The sequence below is a fragment of the Mus musculus genome, chromosome 18 (genome assembly GCF_000001635.26).
Source record: "Mus musculus strain C57BL/6J chromosome 18, GRCm38.p6 C57BL/6J".
Classification (NCBI taxonomy): domain Eukaryota; kingdom Metazoa; phylum Chordata; class Mammalia; order Rodentia; family Muridae; genus Mus; species Mus musculus.
Window position 1 is genome coordinate 33,437,019 of NC_000084.6, and position 18,908 is coordinate 33,455,926.

Here is an 18,908-nt window from a genome sequence, read left to right on the forward strand (position 1 = left end):
TTACCTTATAGCTTGCATATTTATTGAACAAATCCTACTAAAATAGCTAAAATACATTGGGTACTTATGAGAGGACCACGTTACAAAAGCCTGCATTTTCGGCAGCGCACACTGCAATTCTACATAATGCCACAAATGCACAATACCGTTTCCTTGCTTTATTTACATAGCTGATATACCTACCCTAACAGAGGTGGGGGTAGCGAGAATGCACAAGAAACTCAAGCCAGAGGGGAAGCGAGAGAAAGAGTGAAGAGGGACAGTGCATGCATCATTGGTGTTTAACAGTCAGAAGCGCAAACAGTTCAGAACAAGGCCTGCCCTGTCAAAGGAAGAGCCAAAGACGTTATATAAAAATTAAGGTGGGCTTTCAGTCTGGCTAACACAACAACATTCTGTGAGGAGATGGCATTGTCAGATTTTATTTTTGTTTATCCATTTCATTGGGAGCAAGGACAAAAATGTAAAATCTACACCTTGCTTATCAAAACCACCCCAAAAAGGTATTTTGCCTTTCACCACCATCACCATCATCACCACCACCACCAACAACAACAACAACATCGTCATCACTATCATAGTCATCACCTTCATCATCACTATTTTGTAAAGACATTTTTCCAATTTCAACTTTGGGAAAGGGATAATTTTCAAATTCCTACTCAAATGCCAGCACTTTGGATTTTTTTTCCCACATGGCACTTATTAAAAGAGTGGACTTTTATCCCCCCTCCCCCAATATCTAGTCAAACAAAAAGAATCCAAAGAGATAACCTCAGAACGCCTGGAAAAAAATTATTGCTTTTCTTTTTCTAAGTCAGGCAGGTGAGGCTGCAGAAAGGAAGAGATCTGGTAGGTCAATTACAGTTTTGTGATTGCTCCCGCTACCGTGACTGCACATCCACCAGGGCCAGTCACGAGAGGACAGCCTCTCACACTCTTGGTAGCATCCACTCAACCTACAACCCTGAAGAAGAAAGCCACACTCAAGACACAAGGGAAACAAGTCAGTCCAGTCTAGAGAAGAACATTCCAGGAAACAAAGTACCGACACCTTCTTAGAACATGGAAATAAAAACAACTCCACCAGAGCTACCTCGCCAAGGAGCATGTTGAAAGTCCAAAATAGCACCATTCATCAGTGTCTCAGGCCCTGTGGCAGCGTCTCAGTCACTTACCACAAGGAAACAATGAGTTTCAAACTACTTCTATACATCAAAAGAGTACATGGGTAAAATATAGATATACAGACAATTGATGAACATAAACTACTAGGCTTGTTACATCTAAATGAAGAAAAAAAAAAACCGTGGGGGGGACTCTCAGCCTCTGCAAGAAGCAGTCGGGAGCTGTCTGATGAAAGGCAGGAGTGGACCAGTCATCTGAGCGCAGTAGGAGTTTTGAGTTGTGGAAGACATTGTTGTAGCGAACCAGGCCTGAAGGCCCACCTGTAGGGGTTGTAAACGTGGATTCACAGTGTGAAATTCTGAGCGTTTTCACTTGAGTCAGAATGATTAAAAACTGGTTTGATGAAACCTATTTGTCCACTGTAAATTCTCTAAAGCCAGGCTTAGAGTCCCATAGTTTCTTCTTATAGTTGATGATTTACACAGAAAAAAAAAAAATCCCATATATGATACCAAGACCTCATCAAAACCCCATACACCATATGCAATACAAATGGAGGTGGGACGATTAAAAAGGGTGGAGGTAACTGGTAGCTGGAGAGGTGAATTCACGGCTGCCTGGCGGAGTCAGCGAGGCAGCGCCAGTCTCCTCCATCTTCTTTCGGTTCACTTCCTTAGGCACGGGAAGTCTTCCCTGCAGGAGAAGACAGACAAACAGACACACACACAAACATATACTTAGTCACACTTTTAAAACCATCTTTAACGGTTTTTGCTTCTCTACCGCTTTCTTGTCCTGGAACTTTTTCTATTGTGCAAACAGTTTATATATTAACAGTATTCTCCTGAACGTAAAGACTTATTTTATGTGTATGAGTGTCTGCCTGCATGCCCATGTGTGTACAACATGTGGGCCTGGTGTTCATGGAGCACAGAAGAGGGCATTGGATCCCTGGATCCAGATGGCTGTGAACCACCATGTGAGTGCTAGGAGCTGAACCCAGGTCCTCTGCAAGAATAGACAGTGTTCTTAACCTTAACCACTGAGCCATCTCTCTAAACCCATATAAGTATGTGTGTGTATGTATTTTTAATTTCAATGGGTGATGTGATGGAGGGTTGACAGTATATTTTCTATTACACAATAAGAATACTTTAAAATATAGCACAATACTTAAATCTTTTCAATGTAAGCCTTACTCTAAAAGCAATTAGCACACTTCATCCAAGTGCTGACAGTCAGGACTAAAACGGTACCCAAGATGGAAGTGTTTGAGAGATACACGGTATAAAAGGATCTCAGATAGCAGCTACAGGAAAGAGGAGGAGAGTGAGAAACCACATTCAGAGGCTCCCGAGACTCTGTAAGTCCCTCCTTCCTCAGCGGATGGCTGACTATAACGATGAGCCTGACAGGAGATAAGCATGCTGTGCTGCTCCTGCTGGCACACACGAGGCTGGCAGCGAGGTGCAGCCTCCCTCAGAACCCAGCAGCAAGAAGGCAGGCAGGTCAGTGGGGCCCTCTGACCAACTGACATGCACGTCTTAATTCATTAAAAGCGGAAGAAAGATTGCATGTCCCATTCACACACACACAGTGAAGACAAAGCTCTCTCTAAATCAAGCCATTGATTTTTGGTATTTTCTTTGTTGTTTTTGAGTATTTACGTTCCGGTCGATGGAGTTGACTATATGGAAGTACTTGGTTACTAGATGAAAATACTGTGCAGTTGTGAAAACCATGTCGGTCTTGAAATTTTAGTATCCAGTACACAAAATAAAGTAAAAATTAAATTAAAAAAAATCTACTGGTATTTTTCAAGTTATGTTCCCCCCACCCCTCCACCAATCTGACCAGTTAGTGTGGCTCCAAACTTAGCATACTGATGTGTGTTGGTTTTTGAGACTCAGTCCCACTATCTCTTGACATCCAGGAAAAAACACACTACAAAAAAACAAAAACAAACTCTGGAATATTTCCGATCTGAACTTAGCTCTTCTATTTTTATTTAATTCATTGTCTTCCTCCTGTAGTCCCAAACACTCACACACTACAGCACTCCTTATTGTTCAGTACTCCTCTATGCCTGCACACGCTGCTGGCATTTAAGTCTACAGAGAGAAGCAGAAACAAAAATAGTCCCTACCCAACCTGCCTTTAACTATCATCTATGGGAGGTACCAAAGTAACGGACAACAGACCATGCCAGTAGGTCATGCAGAGATATGCTATTGAAAGACCCTGAGGGCCAAAAAACTGAACCCCCTTCAATGAGACAAACTCCCAGAGAGATATGGCTCTCTGCACCTCCTTATTGGAGCCCAAATTTACTAGATCACAATCTTCGTCCCTGACGCTTACTGTTTGGTTTTAAAGAACTGTTTGTCTCTAATACACTTCCTGTCCTCAGAAGTGTGGCTCTACAGTCATTGAGGAGACGCAGTTACCATTCTCCACCACCGACAGGTAATGATCCTTGTGCGACAGAGACCTGAGTAATCTAGAAACCTGAGGATGGGTGGCAAGCCGAGGTACTTGTGGCCCCAGCAAGCCTGCTCTGCCAGAAGCCACATCCAGATGGATACTGCTGATGACTGCTAGTCCAGCCCGTTGCTAAGTAATGTGCTTTGGACTAAGTTATCTGAGATTATCTTTCATGCAAGTATGCAAAGTTATGCTTTTCCAGAAGTTTCCTTTCGGAAAAAGGACAATTATATTATGTTTAAAAGACTACTTCATGTTTAGAGAAGATATAACAAGATGGCTGTGTCCACCATGGAGCATGCTATAGTGTAGGCAAGAAATGCAGGGAAGGACTGCTGTCTTCACACCTCACTGAGGAACCTCATCTGGGCTCGCCCACCTGCTTGATATTGCCAGTATGGAGGAGGGCTGTGGGGAGGCCTGACTTAGGTATGAATTAACTACACTGTTTCTTCTCACCCTCAGCTACCTCAGGAGAATTATGCCCTAGTTTTGCTCAGAAAAGAATATCTAGGGACAAAAATACACATGTATGTGTATAAATAATTGTAAGGGGTGAGGCATGTCGCCCAAGGCAGAATATGTGCCTAGCATGCATTCTATCTCTGGAACCATCAAAGTAATAATGTAATAATAAATAATAGTAGTAATAATAATAATAATACAGAGAAGGAGGAAGAGGAAAAGGAGGCAGAGGGGTGAGTTGGTGATAAAGGGTTACAGTGTTTCTCAGCTGTGTGCTGGTGCTGGAATTGTGGGCTGTGGTTGAGTATCTACCCCAGTTCTTTTCCACCCCAGCTCTATACAACTAGCACAGACTACGCTCCATCAGGTCCCACAGAATTTTCATCCATCTGCATCTCTGCCAAAAGTTTCAACTTGACCTTCAGAAATTCTCTGGAAAACTTAAAAAAAAAAAAAGTACTTAGGCTTGTTTTCTTTCCATGCGAACTGGCAGAGGACAGGACTACAATTTCTGAAAATTCTGTCAATAACGGGAATTCTGTCATTTAGTGTTAATAAGGTCTTCTCCTACAGGAAAATGGCAGCAATGCTATACCTGGGTAGTACCACTGTCCAATGACATAAGACTTTAAAATATTATTATTTTCTGTGCACGGATGGTTTGCTTACATGTGTGTATTGGAACTACAAGCATGCAGTGCCAGGAGGCCAGAAGAGGGTGTTGGATACCCTGGAACTGTAGTAACAGACATTCGTGAGCTATTGTGTGGGTGCTGGGAATCAAACCCTTATCCTCTAGAGGAAAATCAGAGACCTAAAGCAAAGAGCTACCTCTCCAGCTCCATGAAATTGCTAAATGGGAACTGTTAAGTCTCAATGGATTCTGTCTTTATTGAGAAGCCAGCAGGTCATTGCTAAGAGGCACAATCAACCTACTTAAGGTCAAGTTGACACCTTGTTGTTCAAAGTGGCTCCAGGAAAACGGGTGATTTAGCTTTTTGTTTGTTTGTTTGTTTGTTTCAAGAACAGTACTAATTTTTAAAAAATTCCTCAAGACAGAGAATTTTGGCACAACAAAATGTCACACCAAAACCATTTTGATATAGAATGTTTCTCAGGTCTATAATAACAAGAAGAAAGACAATCTAACAGTCTGTGATGATTTCCCATTTTGTTTTGTGTGTTGTCTCTGATGAGCAGGTACTATCAGCAGCCATCACTTCAAAGACCTCATCACCCACTCTTAACCTTCCTTCCTGGTTTTGCTTTTGGATTTATCACTGATATTTAAATTTAAATTTACCTGACCAGAATTGAAATAAATTTAAGATCCATAAAACATACATTTGACACACTGATTCAATGATGCCTAAATGAACATTTGCATCTGAATCCATGTCACAAAAAGAAGGTAACAAGAAGGTTAACTGATTTCTGGCTATGCAAGTGGTTTGTTTGGTGTTTTGAGATAGGATCTCATTATGTAGTCCAGGCTAGCCTCAAATTTTCAATAGTCTTCCTGCCTAGGCTTTTTGGGGTGCTGGGATTATAGGTATAAATGATTTCCAATATCAGCATAGTTTCATATTAGTGGATTATTATGGGATATACAATGAATATTGAGATGAAACTGAAATAAGCCCAATTTTCCTCCTTGTGTGTGCTTATGCTTCAAACTTGAAAACAGTGTTTACAAATGGCAGCTCAGGCTCGCTCTCACCTTAATAAGACCTCCCTCCATTTCCTTGTATGCAAACGGTTCTTGGCTGACCCAGACCAAGAGTTCTGGGTAGTAAACCTGTGGAGACACAAAAGCACACACATTCAAATCCCACACAAGATCCACCCTGAAAACATAGAGCCTCATCTCTCAAAGCTCAGTTCTCAGTTCTCTAATTATTAACTCTCAGTTCTCTGAGCTCTCTTCCTCACGCCCCCCCCCCACCAACCCCCACCTCCTGCTTAGAGTACCAGGAAACTCATCAGACCTTTTCTAAACATGCACTGTACCCAGGAGAACTTCAGCTTCAACTTCGAGCTTCCAAGATGGGGTCCAACAGGGCAGAGATATCAATCAACGTTATCTTTAGCCGGCAAATTGGCAGGTTAATGGCATGTCTGGCAGGGTCCACCTTGGAGAGCTTTGAAAGCATCGTGCATTCCATGAGTACCCTTGCAAACCTCATTGTTGATGACATCAGTGTTTAGGTAGTCCTCACCACTGTTAGGAATTAGCCTTCTATTATCAGAAGGTTAAGGAACCACCAACACAGAACAAAGAAGGAGGGTGGAGATGTCTTATATCCTCCCCAGCTCCACACAGCCCCTCCCTCACACCACACTACAGCTAGCTCCCCAAAGCAGCCGGTATCTGAGAGAGGGGCAGGGTGCTGAGCAGCTGGGCAATGAATGATTCAGATAATAAGAGCTGATGGATTCTGAGGGTGGGAGGAGGTAGAAGGAGGGAGGCAAGCTGAGTAAGTCTTCTTTAAATATACAAAGGATTATTAGCATAAGGTGGTTGACCAGCTGTTCTCTATTTCCAGAAAGCAAGATGGGGAGGGGAGGCCTAAAACTACAAACCACAGATTTAGGTCAGCTATAAGAAAGATCTTGGCACAGGGATTGTTAAATTACTAAAAGAATTTAGAGTGGAAAGCTGTGAAATCTTCTTTTTAAAAATTTAGAAACAGAACCCAACAGCCATCTGTCAGAGCTAATTCACATTTGATCCAGGGAGGGAAGATGAGACTCCTTCCAGATATGAGTTTTGAAAGAAGGCTCCTATGCAGGAACAATTAAGAAGCGCCTCTCATTAACAGGTTAACAAATAGACTCTCGTGTCACTTCCAGCCTTGGAAGCATTAAGTGTTGAATTCATGGCTAATATTTTGTATGACTGCACCAATCTAGTCGGTTACTGAGTCCGAATCAGGAAGCGTGGATGGCTCTCGTGTTCGTTCCTTTGGATAACCTAGTGTTTTGGCTGGCCCATCAGTTATGCTCAGAGCACACCACAGCTCACCGAGTAACTGCATACACTATTTAATCTATTTTGACAGGTGGCCTATGAATAGGAATGTTTTAATTACACAGAAGAGAGAAGTAAAACTCAGAAAGGTCAGGACGATTTGCCCAAAGCGACACATTTGAGGTCAGGACTGCAACACAAATTACATTCCTTGATCTAAACTCTTCTTCCCAGTGTGCTGCTGGTCTTAGATTATTCCCTAAAGCTAAATATCTATTCTCTACCATCCCTCTCTCAGAATAGGGCTGGTCCATAGCTACCACCCACTTTGGGCTCTTAAAAGAAGTGGAAGCATTTCCACTCCTTGGAGTGTGGCTGCTTTCTGAGCCTGAGCATCCATCACATCACCCCTCCTTCCTTTCACAGATTTTGATTTTCACAGTGATTGATCACATTTCAACACTATCACCACAATTTTTAAAAAAGCAAATAGTGAAAAATGGTTTCCCAAGGAACCAAAGACAAAGTCAAGAAGTGACATTTGTGGTTGTGTGCTTCTCTGGGGACATTCCATTTTAATAAAGTCACATCACTTCAGCATTTAGCATAGCACAGCTACCAGAGCACGTATCAACTACGAACAAACAACACCAACATTGAGTACAATATTCAGAAGTGCAGGCAGCAGAGGGCTGTTGTCAGTAAGTTCTGGGAAGGAAGACAGCTACTATTAGATGCAAATCCAAGAACAGAGAGTGATGGGCAAATTCAAGGGCGATGGGCTCCAAGGGGCTGCCCTGTGCCCACTGTGGCTCCCAGAGTTTCAACAGCACAGTGTCACAGGCTGCTGTACTCTTGGCTTACTAACCAGCACGGGATACTGAGAGCTAGCCATGACTCGTGACTGTGACTAAGACCTGCAGATGCTGCTGAGAGCCAGACACTAGGACGGTGCTATGAATCCACCTGGGGTCCCCAGCACATGCTGACTGCAAAGTTTCTCTCTCTCCTTGGTACCAAATGGTTTGTGCTGCAAAACTCGACACATGGCTCTCACCACACTCATCACCCTGGATTACAGTTCATATTTTTTTCATGAAAACTAAAGTCATTCTCTTTTTCACACTTTACTGAGTTCTTACTTTGGGTGACGGTGGTGCTTTATATCTCACAGACCCAAACATTCTGGGTAACATCCACGAACACACCCTAAAATAGTTTTATTCTTTCAAAATTGCCTTCCATATAGAATAATAAAAACTAATCTCAGTCAAATCCTCCTACAATACTACTCTCTTAGACTCCAAGTAGGGACAGCGGGGACACACACTATATTTCAACAGCCGTGAGTGCTTATTCCAAACATGTAAAGGAAGAATTTAGCATTTTTGATTTGATTTTGCCTGACATTGTGTTCATTTTCTCATTAATGTTCTTTTCCCACAAAGCTACAGCTACGTCACTGATGATTAACTGGGAACAGGAGCATATGAAGAACTCAACCAAACATATGTACATCTAGGACATACATTCAATTATGGCTTATGATGAAAATTAACTATTTCTTATTCTCTAAAGTATTTGATATCCCAGCACAATGTACATCTTGAAGACTAAAGGCTTTCTTTCTTTCCTTTCCTCCTTTCTTCCTTTCTTTTCTTCCTCTTCTTCTCTTTGAAGACATATTTTACTTTGTCAAGGCCACAGTAAAAATAACTTTAATTTTTAAGCCTACACAGTAATTAGCTTGATAGCAATTTGGTATTTGATATGAACTGTAACTAAAAACTAGTATTCCAAATTAGAAAACTAAAGTGTGTGTGTGTGTTTTGAAGGGGAGGAATCAAAAAAGAGTCTTTCATGTTTCAAAAGAAAAGGAAAAAAAAAAGCAACCTAAAGCCTTGCCTAAATTGTTTCAAGCTTTTCATTTCAAGTGTGCTGGGTGTTTGTTGTGTTGTTTTGTTTTTACATTTGCTTTGTTACATTTGTTTTTCAGTAGTCTTGTCCACGTTTAGGAGCGATGGAGAAGTCCTTTGTTCTATTTCCTACCCACTCCTTTTATTCCACAACAGAATTTGATTTGTATGTATCACCAGCTGGAAATTTAGAAGCTTCTAAATGTTCCCTGTTTGTTAACTGCTTTTCTCAACATTTCGTTCAGAGAACTGTTCAGAGATAATGGCCAACAAAGGCTCCAATTATATCTTTACTCTGAGCAAATATATTTCACATAGATAAATGCCTCTTACTTAGTTGTTTGGCAAACCTTCGCAACAATCTGAAGTAAAGACTGCCACATGGCTTAGCTGTGAGTGACTACAATTGTAAAAAATTCTTTTCCCTTGGAGGAGTCTATTGTGTTTCAAGGATGTATATACATGTCCTGCCCTGTGTGTGACTTACAAAAAGATAGATGCTCACCTCTGCCATTAAGAAAGCAGACTAACAGGGCAGCAGGTGTCAACATCCATAATTAATTATTTCTATAGCAAAGGGATATATTTCATAATTTCCCTGCCAATTAAACAGTGCCTGTATATGCATATGTTCTACTATGCATAATTGGCCAGAAGTTGTGAAACCCAGTCCTGTAACTCAAAGAGAATGCATGTGCATATGCATACACTTCATTTTGGTAAATATCCCCTGAATATCACAGTTATGATTCTTCCTCAGAAGCCACTGAGTCCCAAGTGCTGCTGGTCACCGGAGTGAAGAACGTAAGCTGAAACTATAACCAGGAGCAAAGACCACTTTCTCTAAGCAGCACTGTACCAAAGGCTAGATGGTGCAAAAGATGATGTACAGTGCTGGCTCTCGAGAGCCCTGGTCTCAGAGGCCTGCAGAACCCAGACAAAGCTTCATCAAGGGAAAGCACATGGGGAGAAATGCATCGCCATTGGAAGATGCAAAGGAAAACATGAAGAACACTGGCCACCAGAATGACGGATATACTCCTTGCAATTTCAGAAAGCATAATAAAGGTGTTAGTGCCTAAGCTGGCAAACACTCTAGGTTGAGAAGTAAGTGAAACACACACACACACACACACACACACACACACACACACAATATTAGAACAATGAGTAATTAGAGAGAATGCATTATGAGTCTGCCTGCCAAGAAGCAGTGGCTGGCCTCTTTATCTCTGCTGATGCCCCCGGGGTCCCCATAGGCTTGACAAGTAAGTCCCTAACATGAAGAAAGTAAGGTGGGGGAAGATGCTTGTACCTTACAAGAAAGAAGACAGGGATAGCTCCCACCTTGGTCAGACCCAATGGTATCAGCTTGACTTTAGGTGTTCCTGTGATGGGCCCAGATAATGTTCACAGCTGATTCATATTCTGTAGCATCTGACATGTGTTGGACCATCCAAAGACTGGTAATTCTCTGCTGGATCAGTCGGACTGCTGAAACAAGCTGTGTGGACTTTCATAGTGAAATCCTCTGAACTCTTTCTGCTCATTGTAAAGCTGCCATGAGAGGCCGCTGATGGCTACGTGGGAACGTGACAGCTGTAGAATTTTAATTCTAGACTTCCACTAGGCAGAGAAAGGAAATGAAAATCTCCTTGCTGGCAACAAAATGAAAGTGTTTACATGTGAAATTAATCATCAGCACAAAGCTTTCACCGCCATTCTGTTCCACAATGTAACAGTCTGTTTGTTTCTACTGACTTTTTTTTTTTAGATTCAGTTTTCTAAGAATAACAGCAAAGACTTTCAAAGGTAGCAACAAACCAAGGCAGGAACAAGACCCAGAAGGCTAACAACCGTGTTTGCTCTTTCTTTCTCACCACTGTTAAACCCACTCATTCCGTGAATTTCCTAGGTTTTGATAGAACATGGTTCAAGTCTATGTGCAGCAGCTGCCTGCTGGCTTAATAGAGCAGAGCAGTCCTGACGCCCTGATGTCACTAGCAAACATTTCTTATGTTGCACAAACTCCTCTTCCCATCCCCACCTCACCCTTCCCAATAGGAAGAAGCTTAGCACAATCCAACACACTTAAAGGCTACAGAAACCCAAAACAGAGGGCAGGCATCGAGGGATTACCACATTTCTGCCAAGACACCTCCCCGTGACCGGAGGTTAGTCTGGCGCAGGAATCGGAGCCAAGTGCGGTCTAAACTCAAGGAAGTAAGCTCAGTGCTTCAGATCTGGACTTTAATGGGTGACTTTTCAGTAATGAAGACAAAACAGAGTCTAAACAGCTGATAACAGCTCAAAGCAAACCACGAGGAAAAGCACAAGACTGAAGCTTTGGAACAGCTCAGAGTGTCTGAGGAGAGCCTTTCCAAACAAAGAGCCAAAAGCTTTTTAAAGTCTGAGATTATGTAGTTATGGCTGAACAATGAGAATTGTGTGGTGAGATGCCCCAGCAAGCAAGGCTCGCTGCTGAGTCTGATGACTCCCATCTTCCAACCTGCACAACTAACCTACGGTACACGTGCACACATCCAGGCATGTGTGCACAAATGCACACACAAATTAATTAATTAATTAATTAAACAAAATTAATTAAAATCATTTCAAAGCAGAGGCCACAGTGCATTTGCCTTTTCAGTAAGAAAAAAAAAAGAGCGAACGAGAAAGAGAGAATAAAAAGAAGAAAATGGAGCCTTTGCTAAGCTATAGCCAAAAAGCTTTTGAGGCTCGACAGCAGAGCATAAGCGTCTCTTTACCCCCATGACTCCAACAAATATGTTAATAAAATCTTTTACCTCCCTGGAGTAGAAACAATAAATATTTATTTAACACATCTGAGTCCTAAGTCTGGACTACCTCATTCCACTAGATGAATTTATTTTCATTTGTCAGCAAGGAAGGAGAATCATTACATCTTGTGATCCAACTTTGAAGGTCCATCAAAAGGAAAAGAGAGGAGGACACTGGGGTATTAGTCTGTCTCACACCCAGCGTACCAAACTGCAACTGAACCTTAGGGCGGCACTGTCTACCACAGAAAAGACAACGCTGCCGCTGTCCCCTTCCCCATCCTGCACACCCAGTGGCTAGTCCCAAGACTAGCAGGAAACACCAGACTTAACTTTTCTTATTACTTTAATTTGTATAAGCTATTACTTTTTTTAAAAAATTCCAACAAATAAATGAACCAGCCCCAAAGTTTCTATAGCCTTGATGATAATCAGGTCAATAACTCCAGGGATGCCAATCACCAGGTTTCAGTCCTCAACTATGAGAAGTCTGACTTCTCATCACCAGGGACGCTATTTCCCCCATCCTTGTACCAAAACATTACTATGCTACCCATTAATAACTTTAAAAAAAACTTTACCAAATGGAAAAATAATAGCTTATAACTATATTTCTTTTGCTAAAGTCTTCAATCAAATGTTACTAAGGTACTTAATAATCTAGACAGGGAATTTGAATTTTTCCCTGGTCTGGGTGGATAAAAGGACAGACAGACAGTTGCTCTGAAGGTCTAGGTGACTTGTGTAAAAGACCTAAGAACAAGCTTTCCAGAAAACCTGCACGGCCTCCACAGCGTTCATTCCAAAAGCAAGAATTCACTCTTCTCCTCTGTGGACTCTCTTCGGCTGGCAGCCTGGGCTACCTTGGTATTCGGCAAAAGCCATTTCATGGGTCAGTGCTGCGGAGCTCTGTCCTGTCGGGTAGACTGAGGTGACTTCACAGCATCCTAACAGACCTCCAGGTTTGGAGGGAAAGAGCTTTCTCCACAGGAAGACACAGCACATAAAGTCTGCTCTTTGCACATAAAGGAACAGTATCGACAGATCCGTGTGTACATCCTTAGCTGCCCAGGTCGAAAGAGGCCACTAAGCAGATTCTCATAGCCTGTCCTCTAGACAAAACTAGCACACGCCTAAAAGGACACAAGAAACGGAATAAGCTCAGAATGGATGGGCTACAGCTCTGAACACTGCCGGGATTTCAATGACACTCAGTGAAGCAAGGTCTGAAGGCTGAAGGCATCTTTCTGTTGAGGAGTCCTGGGAGGCAGAGGACCAGAGGAAGACCTCCACTCCAAGTGGAAAGAGTGTTCCAGAGCAAGGCATCAAGAAAGAAACACTGCTTCCAGGGGTGTGAAGGCGTCTGTGAAAGGAACCCCCAGTTGGAAGGAAAAGCGCTTGACAGGGGTCCCACTTGCATTCTAACCACCAGGAAAATCCCATTTTAAAACCACACCATCTTTCTAAACCCTGACTTTACCCACCAGCCCTCTATTTTACTTCCCATCCCAAGTCTTTATTCCACTATAAACCAAACATCAAAACTCTACTTTTCCACAAGAAGAGCATGAGAAACATGTGGGGGTTGTGGGAACCCAGAGACAGACTATATAAATCCAGGGGCCCACAGTTCCATGTAGAAAGGCATCATGGAATTCTTCATAATGCTCTGGTGTTTCTATTTGCCTCCCTTTTCCCTTGCTGAAGATGAGTCCGGGGCCTTGTGGTTGCTAAACATTCATTCTACCATTGAGCTTCATAACCCCGTCTATATGTGTGTTTTTAAAAAGCTGAAGGTATGTGCATTTATTTATGGAGTTAGTGGTACTGGGGAGAGGGCCCAGTACCTTATGCATGCCTGGCCAGCATTTCACCACAGTTTCACCCCAGTACCAGGCTCTAATCAATAATTTATTCCTCACCATTTTATTGTAAGGATGTGAGGAACTGACACACAGTAAGTGTGCCAGGGACAAGCACAGAAGTGGGTGCTCCTGGGACCACCCTCCTCCCACATATCATATGTAGATGCAAACACTGAGGGAAAGTTGGTATCTGTTCCAGGGTCACACAGCCAATGGAGAAGGCAGATGTCCCATGTTCACAGACCTGCCTGTCAGTACTGACACTGTGTGCATGGAGTGAGACCTGGAATGTCTCCCTGAAGCCCTTTTGAGAGTTGAGGCCCACTTTTAACCCCAAGGGTGCTGGCACCCCCTCTGAGTGCCCTGAAGTTGAATTTTAGATCTCGGACACCCACTGTCAAAAGTAATTTTCTCAAATTATCTGTTGTTTCTAAAACCCATTTCCAGTATAAACAGTGGCTCCTTCAAATAGAACTTACTTTAAAAGGGGAGGGGGAAGCAGTCTTTGAGGACATAGGACTTGTTTCACCACGGTGCTCAAGGGTTAACACTGATGCTGTAGACGTCTATTATGTGAGCAGAGACTTTAACATGGCTAACTTAAAATTTTGGATATTCCTGAACCTAATCTAAGAAACACTAGCAGACTTGATTTTCTTCTCTCTCTATCTCTGTCTCTCTCTTTCCCCCTCTCCCTCTCTCTCCCCTCCCCCAACCACTCCCCTTCTCCTTCTCTCCGTCTCCCTCTCCCCTACTCCTCTGCCATGTGTCTCAAATTTTCCCTGGAAGGAAACATTCAACACAATATGAATGCATCTGCAATTGCTGCAGCAAACAGTGCAGACCATTTGCTGAGAATTCACAGTTTCACTATGACCCCCAAATGACCTCCTCCGATGGTTTCCTTCGCTATAGCTGTGCTTTTCAAATTTCTAGTCAACTTTAAAACAAACTGCTAAGTTAAGAGAATTTAGCAATGATCTGTGCAGACGAACCATGCATTGCATAAAATATAATGTGATACTGACTAAAAAGAAAGAAAATAACGCCAGTCAGAGTGAAGAGGTGGTGAGCGAGCTACGAGAAATCGGAAATTCAGAAGGAAAATAGATTTAACATGGCTTAATTTGGAAACTTTTCATTAATGTAGTAGAAATCCAGACAGTTCTAAAGACAGGCTAATGGAAAGATGGAGAAAGTTAGCAAGCCAATTAGTAGGTCTTCATGGAAGAAAGACACCAAGCAGCATGAAATAAAGTGTGTCCTGTTTCATCTTCAGACCACACCAAAGTATCTATTCAACTATAATCAGTTATAGGATAAGAACAGCCAGTAAATTTAGCACAAATTTATACTGCAAGCAAGTTGCGTCTATGAGGTCAAGGAATAAACTTAATTGAACCTTTGATTGAATTGATTGTGACAGTATAAACAACCAAGCCTCATATAATACAATTAAAATTAAAAAGAAAAAACAAAAACAAAAACAGTCCTCAGGAAAAGGGGTTTAGGAAGAGACTTAGTAACGAATAAATGAAAAGATGTGGAGATCTGGCTCCCAGACCATGGTAACAAGATGTGAATAATTTAAGATTCTGTTATCAAGAACTGAGCAAACTGCCAGGCTAAGGCACTGGGTGATGTGTAGTTAGAGCCAACTCGTCAAGAGATCACAAGTCAGAGACTTGGTCTGGTTCTGACCATTTGGGCTTTGGAAAAATTAAATCCAGACAATCAAAAGCTAAAAGTATAAGAACAGGAGGGCTTGGAGGAGCTATAAACAGTCTGAGTCTGTGTTTACTAACTGGTTAAACTCAATTGTCCAATCAATTCGTGAAAAAAATATGTACAAAGTTCTTACGTTCTGTGAAGTTGTAGGTATCTGGTGGGCATTTGGTAATCTTTGTAAAACTAGAAAGCACATTTTTATCAAGAAGTAATGTCCCATTGATTTGATCTAAGATCATCAAAGAAGCAAACACAATTTTCCAAAATGCTCTTAGGGGTGCGGATGCTAAGGAAATGTTTCCGTGGGAAAAAGGATTTGACACAAGCATGAAGGCCATAGTTTGTATCCCCAGTACCATATAAAATCTGGGTGTGGTAGTGTGTGCCTGTCACCTCAGTGCTCGGTGGAGACAGGTGAACCCAAGGACAGGCTGCTCAGGCTCTCAGAAATCGCAAGTCCCAGCTTTAACAAGGAATCTTGACATAAAATACAAGATGGGTGAACAATGGAAGAAGAAAGTGGATGTCAACCTGAAGCCTCTACATTTGCATGCAAGGGTGAACACACACACACACACACACACACACACACAACTATAAATCACAAGCTACGAAATCAAAGAAAGTCTCTTTAGGAAAGCAGTGAGCTGGTTAGTATAATTCATTTCTCACTGTCTTAATCATAGAATACCTGAAACTCTCTGATACTACAGGACTGTGAGTCTGAAACCCTCTGATGCTGCAAGCATAGCTGGATACCTTGTACAGTGTTCACTGTTTCGGCTGGTTTAACTGCATGCCTACAATGCACTGGGGTGAATGTCCCACTATATGCTGCCAGCTGCACACATGTTAATATGCTACACTTAGCAAGTACCTGACAAACCCTCAGACTTTGGTCCCAATGAGCCTTAGGGTAACTTTTACTAGGATAACAGTAAAGGATATGAAACTCTCCTGTGGAGCGAGTACTGAGTACTTAATACCAAATACTTATCAGGGCCATGTTTGCAACCCTTAGTCAGTATGTTCTATGCATCTAACTACTAACTGTGGTCTTTCCTTCGTGGGCCAGAATGTCCAAGAAGCAGTGTCTTCACTTCCTAGCTCTTTCCTGTCCAAAGATGGTTTCCTGTATTAGGCACCAACTTTATCCAATACAAGTGTCCTCAAAATGCCTGGGTCTGTATTGAACAAAACAACTTTTATAAAATTCTCCCTGTTTGGCCCGTGGTATTTTTCCCTGCTGGAACTGTATCAACCCTAGTTCCACCAGAAAGGCTGTTACCTGCCCCAGTAATCAAAGGACAGCTGTGTGTGATGGCGATCTGAGTGCAGGAGCTGAAGGCTGGAGCTGGTCAGGCACAGCAGTGCCTCTGTGCACACTCTGAAACTCCTCTGTCTTTACTCCCTATCGGTGTGGCTCGGAGTCACTATTTTCACTGGCAGCAGCTATTTGGCAATTCTCTTTTTTTTCCAATCAGTGTCTCTAACTACCAATTTCAGCCAAAAAGGATCAAACAGGCCTTCCTTTCTTCAGCCACGCTCCCTTATATTGTTTCCATCATCTCGAATTCAAGTGATTCTTGTATTGTCCTCCATGAAAATAAGGACGGACACTGGACCACGGAGCATCAGGGCGTTTAAATGCTTCTGTCTATATGCTTACAACACCCCGAGGGCAAACAGGCAGCAATGATTGTGTTCTTAGAGATTTCATCACCTTGTGAAGCCAACGAATCTTCTTCTCCACCACCACGAGCACATCCATTAGAGTACCAAGAGGCCATCCCTGCTGGCTGCTGGAGACGCACCACTACCAACTGAGGGCATGATGGTACTCCACAGCCAGAACCCCAGATGAGGTCTGGGGCTCTCTCTGGAAATGGTAAACCGAGCTAATGTGTGAGCACTTTTGCTTAAAGAGGCGTCAAAGAAGAGAGCACAGAATTTAAGAGTTGTGCTTCTAGGATGGTTAGATCTGACTTAGTTGTTCCCCTCACCTCAATAACACTGTGGAATGTTCATGATAGAGGCTTTGCTTCAACGAAAGCATCATCTGGCTAGACCCAGCTCACTTTCTGGACCACAAGATTAACAATCTGAGATATTATGATTCTGCACAGGGCCAGGCTGTTCAAGGTTATAAATTCTGAAGTAGGCCACGTGGTTCTGGACAGAAATGACAGGCTGTCATGTATCCACGACCACCGACTCATTTATTTATTCTGCAAGCATCAGAACATTTATTGATCACTGGGGATGTGCCAGATCCTAGTTAGACATGAGCGGGGAGAGCAACCTGGCTTATAGATGGATGTAGGCTCTATTCCAAGGTCCCATTAGAACATGTTAATGAAGGTTGGGGTTTGTTTCTGTGCTGTGTAATGGCAATGCCAAATTGGTTTACTAGCTATTCGGAAGTTCTGAGTGATGAAACTTTCCCATCTCTGAATTCACCACCCTCCTCACCGAGGAAAGAGAGGGGGGCAAGACATCACAGCCTTACTGCTACCAAGAAACACGGGCTTATATGGTCAGTCAGTACTTCAAGGTTAGGACCCTAGTGGGTCAGGAAAACATGTATGTATGGTAATGGTACTGGTCTGATACATTGACAAGGTCCACGGGGTTATTCCCACCCGGGGTCGTCATTCTCAGTCTGAGAACACCTTTATTTTGTCAGGACTGCATTCCTTACAGACCAAGAAAGCAAAGGCACAGAAGAAAGGGACCCTGGCACACACATCAAGAATAACAAGTGACCTAGACTAACTCCTTTCATTGCTACAAATAAAGGATTACGGTTCCTGGCAAGCTGGTTTCACCTCAGAAATTACACTTAGGAAGATCTAAAACCATGAGATGAAAACATGAAACATATTTGAAAAAAAAAGAAAAGATGGAGGACAGATAAACAGTTTCAGGCCAATGCTTACCGATGTTGCCCTCACTGAAAGGCTCAGGGATGGGGCAGACTCACCTAGAGAGGCTATGGGTGCCAATCCTGACACTGCACGTGGACCTCCCAGAGTGAGACTGAAAAAGTCCCTCTTGGGCAGACTTGGCTTTCCCCAACTTTTGTGAATCATGTGAGGAGATTTCTCTCAGCTACTCACGACTATGGACAACATGAACAAGTCAGAGGGCAAACAGTTTTATCAGTTTGAAGTATGTCTAGTTAGTCAGGAAGACCTGAGGGAGGCAGGTAGCTGAGTCCCTATGGCATGTGGTCAGCATGAACCTGCACCTCGTCTGCCTAAGGAGAGGGAGCACGGTGTCTCCTTTCAGGCATCTGGCAGAGCAGGAAGCACTTCTGTCTCTGTGGACAATACTGGGGGACTTGCCACAGAAAACAGCTGCTGCTGCCTTGAGAAGTGTGACAGGCAGGCTCTGTCTCCCTTTCCAAGTCCCTGGCCTGGGTCTCCCTCTCCCCACCATGTAACCCTTCATCCAAGGATAGGAGGGGAGCTGTAAAGACAGCTGTATTTCTAACCAGAGACGATGGGATAGGGAAGCAACCCACTCTGCTCAATCAGAAGGCAAAGAA

At 42.8% G+C, this 18,908-nt stretch overlaps 1 protein-coding gene across 5 annotated transcripts in view; it reads right to left on the minus strand.

Annotated features, from left to right (window-relative positions):
* The window catches only part of Nrep (neuronal regeneration related protein), a 27,347-nt gene continuing 8,439 nt past the window's right edge, over positions 1-18,908 (minus strand). For all 5 annotated transcript variants that reach the window (XM_030250488.1, NM_001109988.1, NM_001109989.2 and 2 more), the window contains 2 exons: positions 5,798-5,875; positions 1-1,821 (listed from right to left, as the gene is read on the minus strand). In XM_030250488.1, the coding sequence (XP_030106348.1) occupies positions 1,696-1,821; positions 5,798-5,875 (204 nt within the window). In that variant the 3' untranslated portion in view covers positions 1-1,695. The remainder of the gene's footprint in view (positions 1,822-5,797; positions 5,876-18,908) is intronic.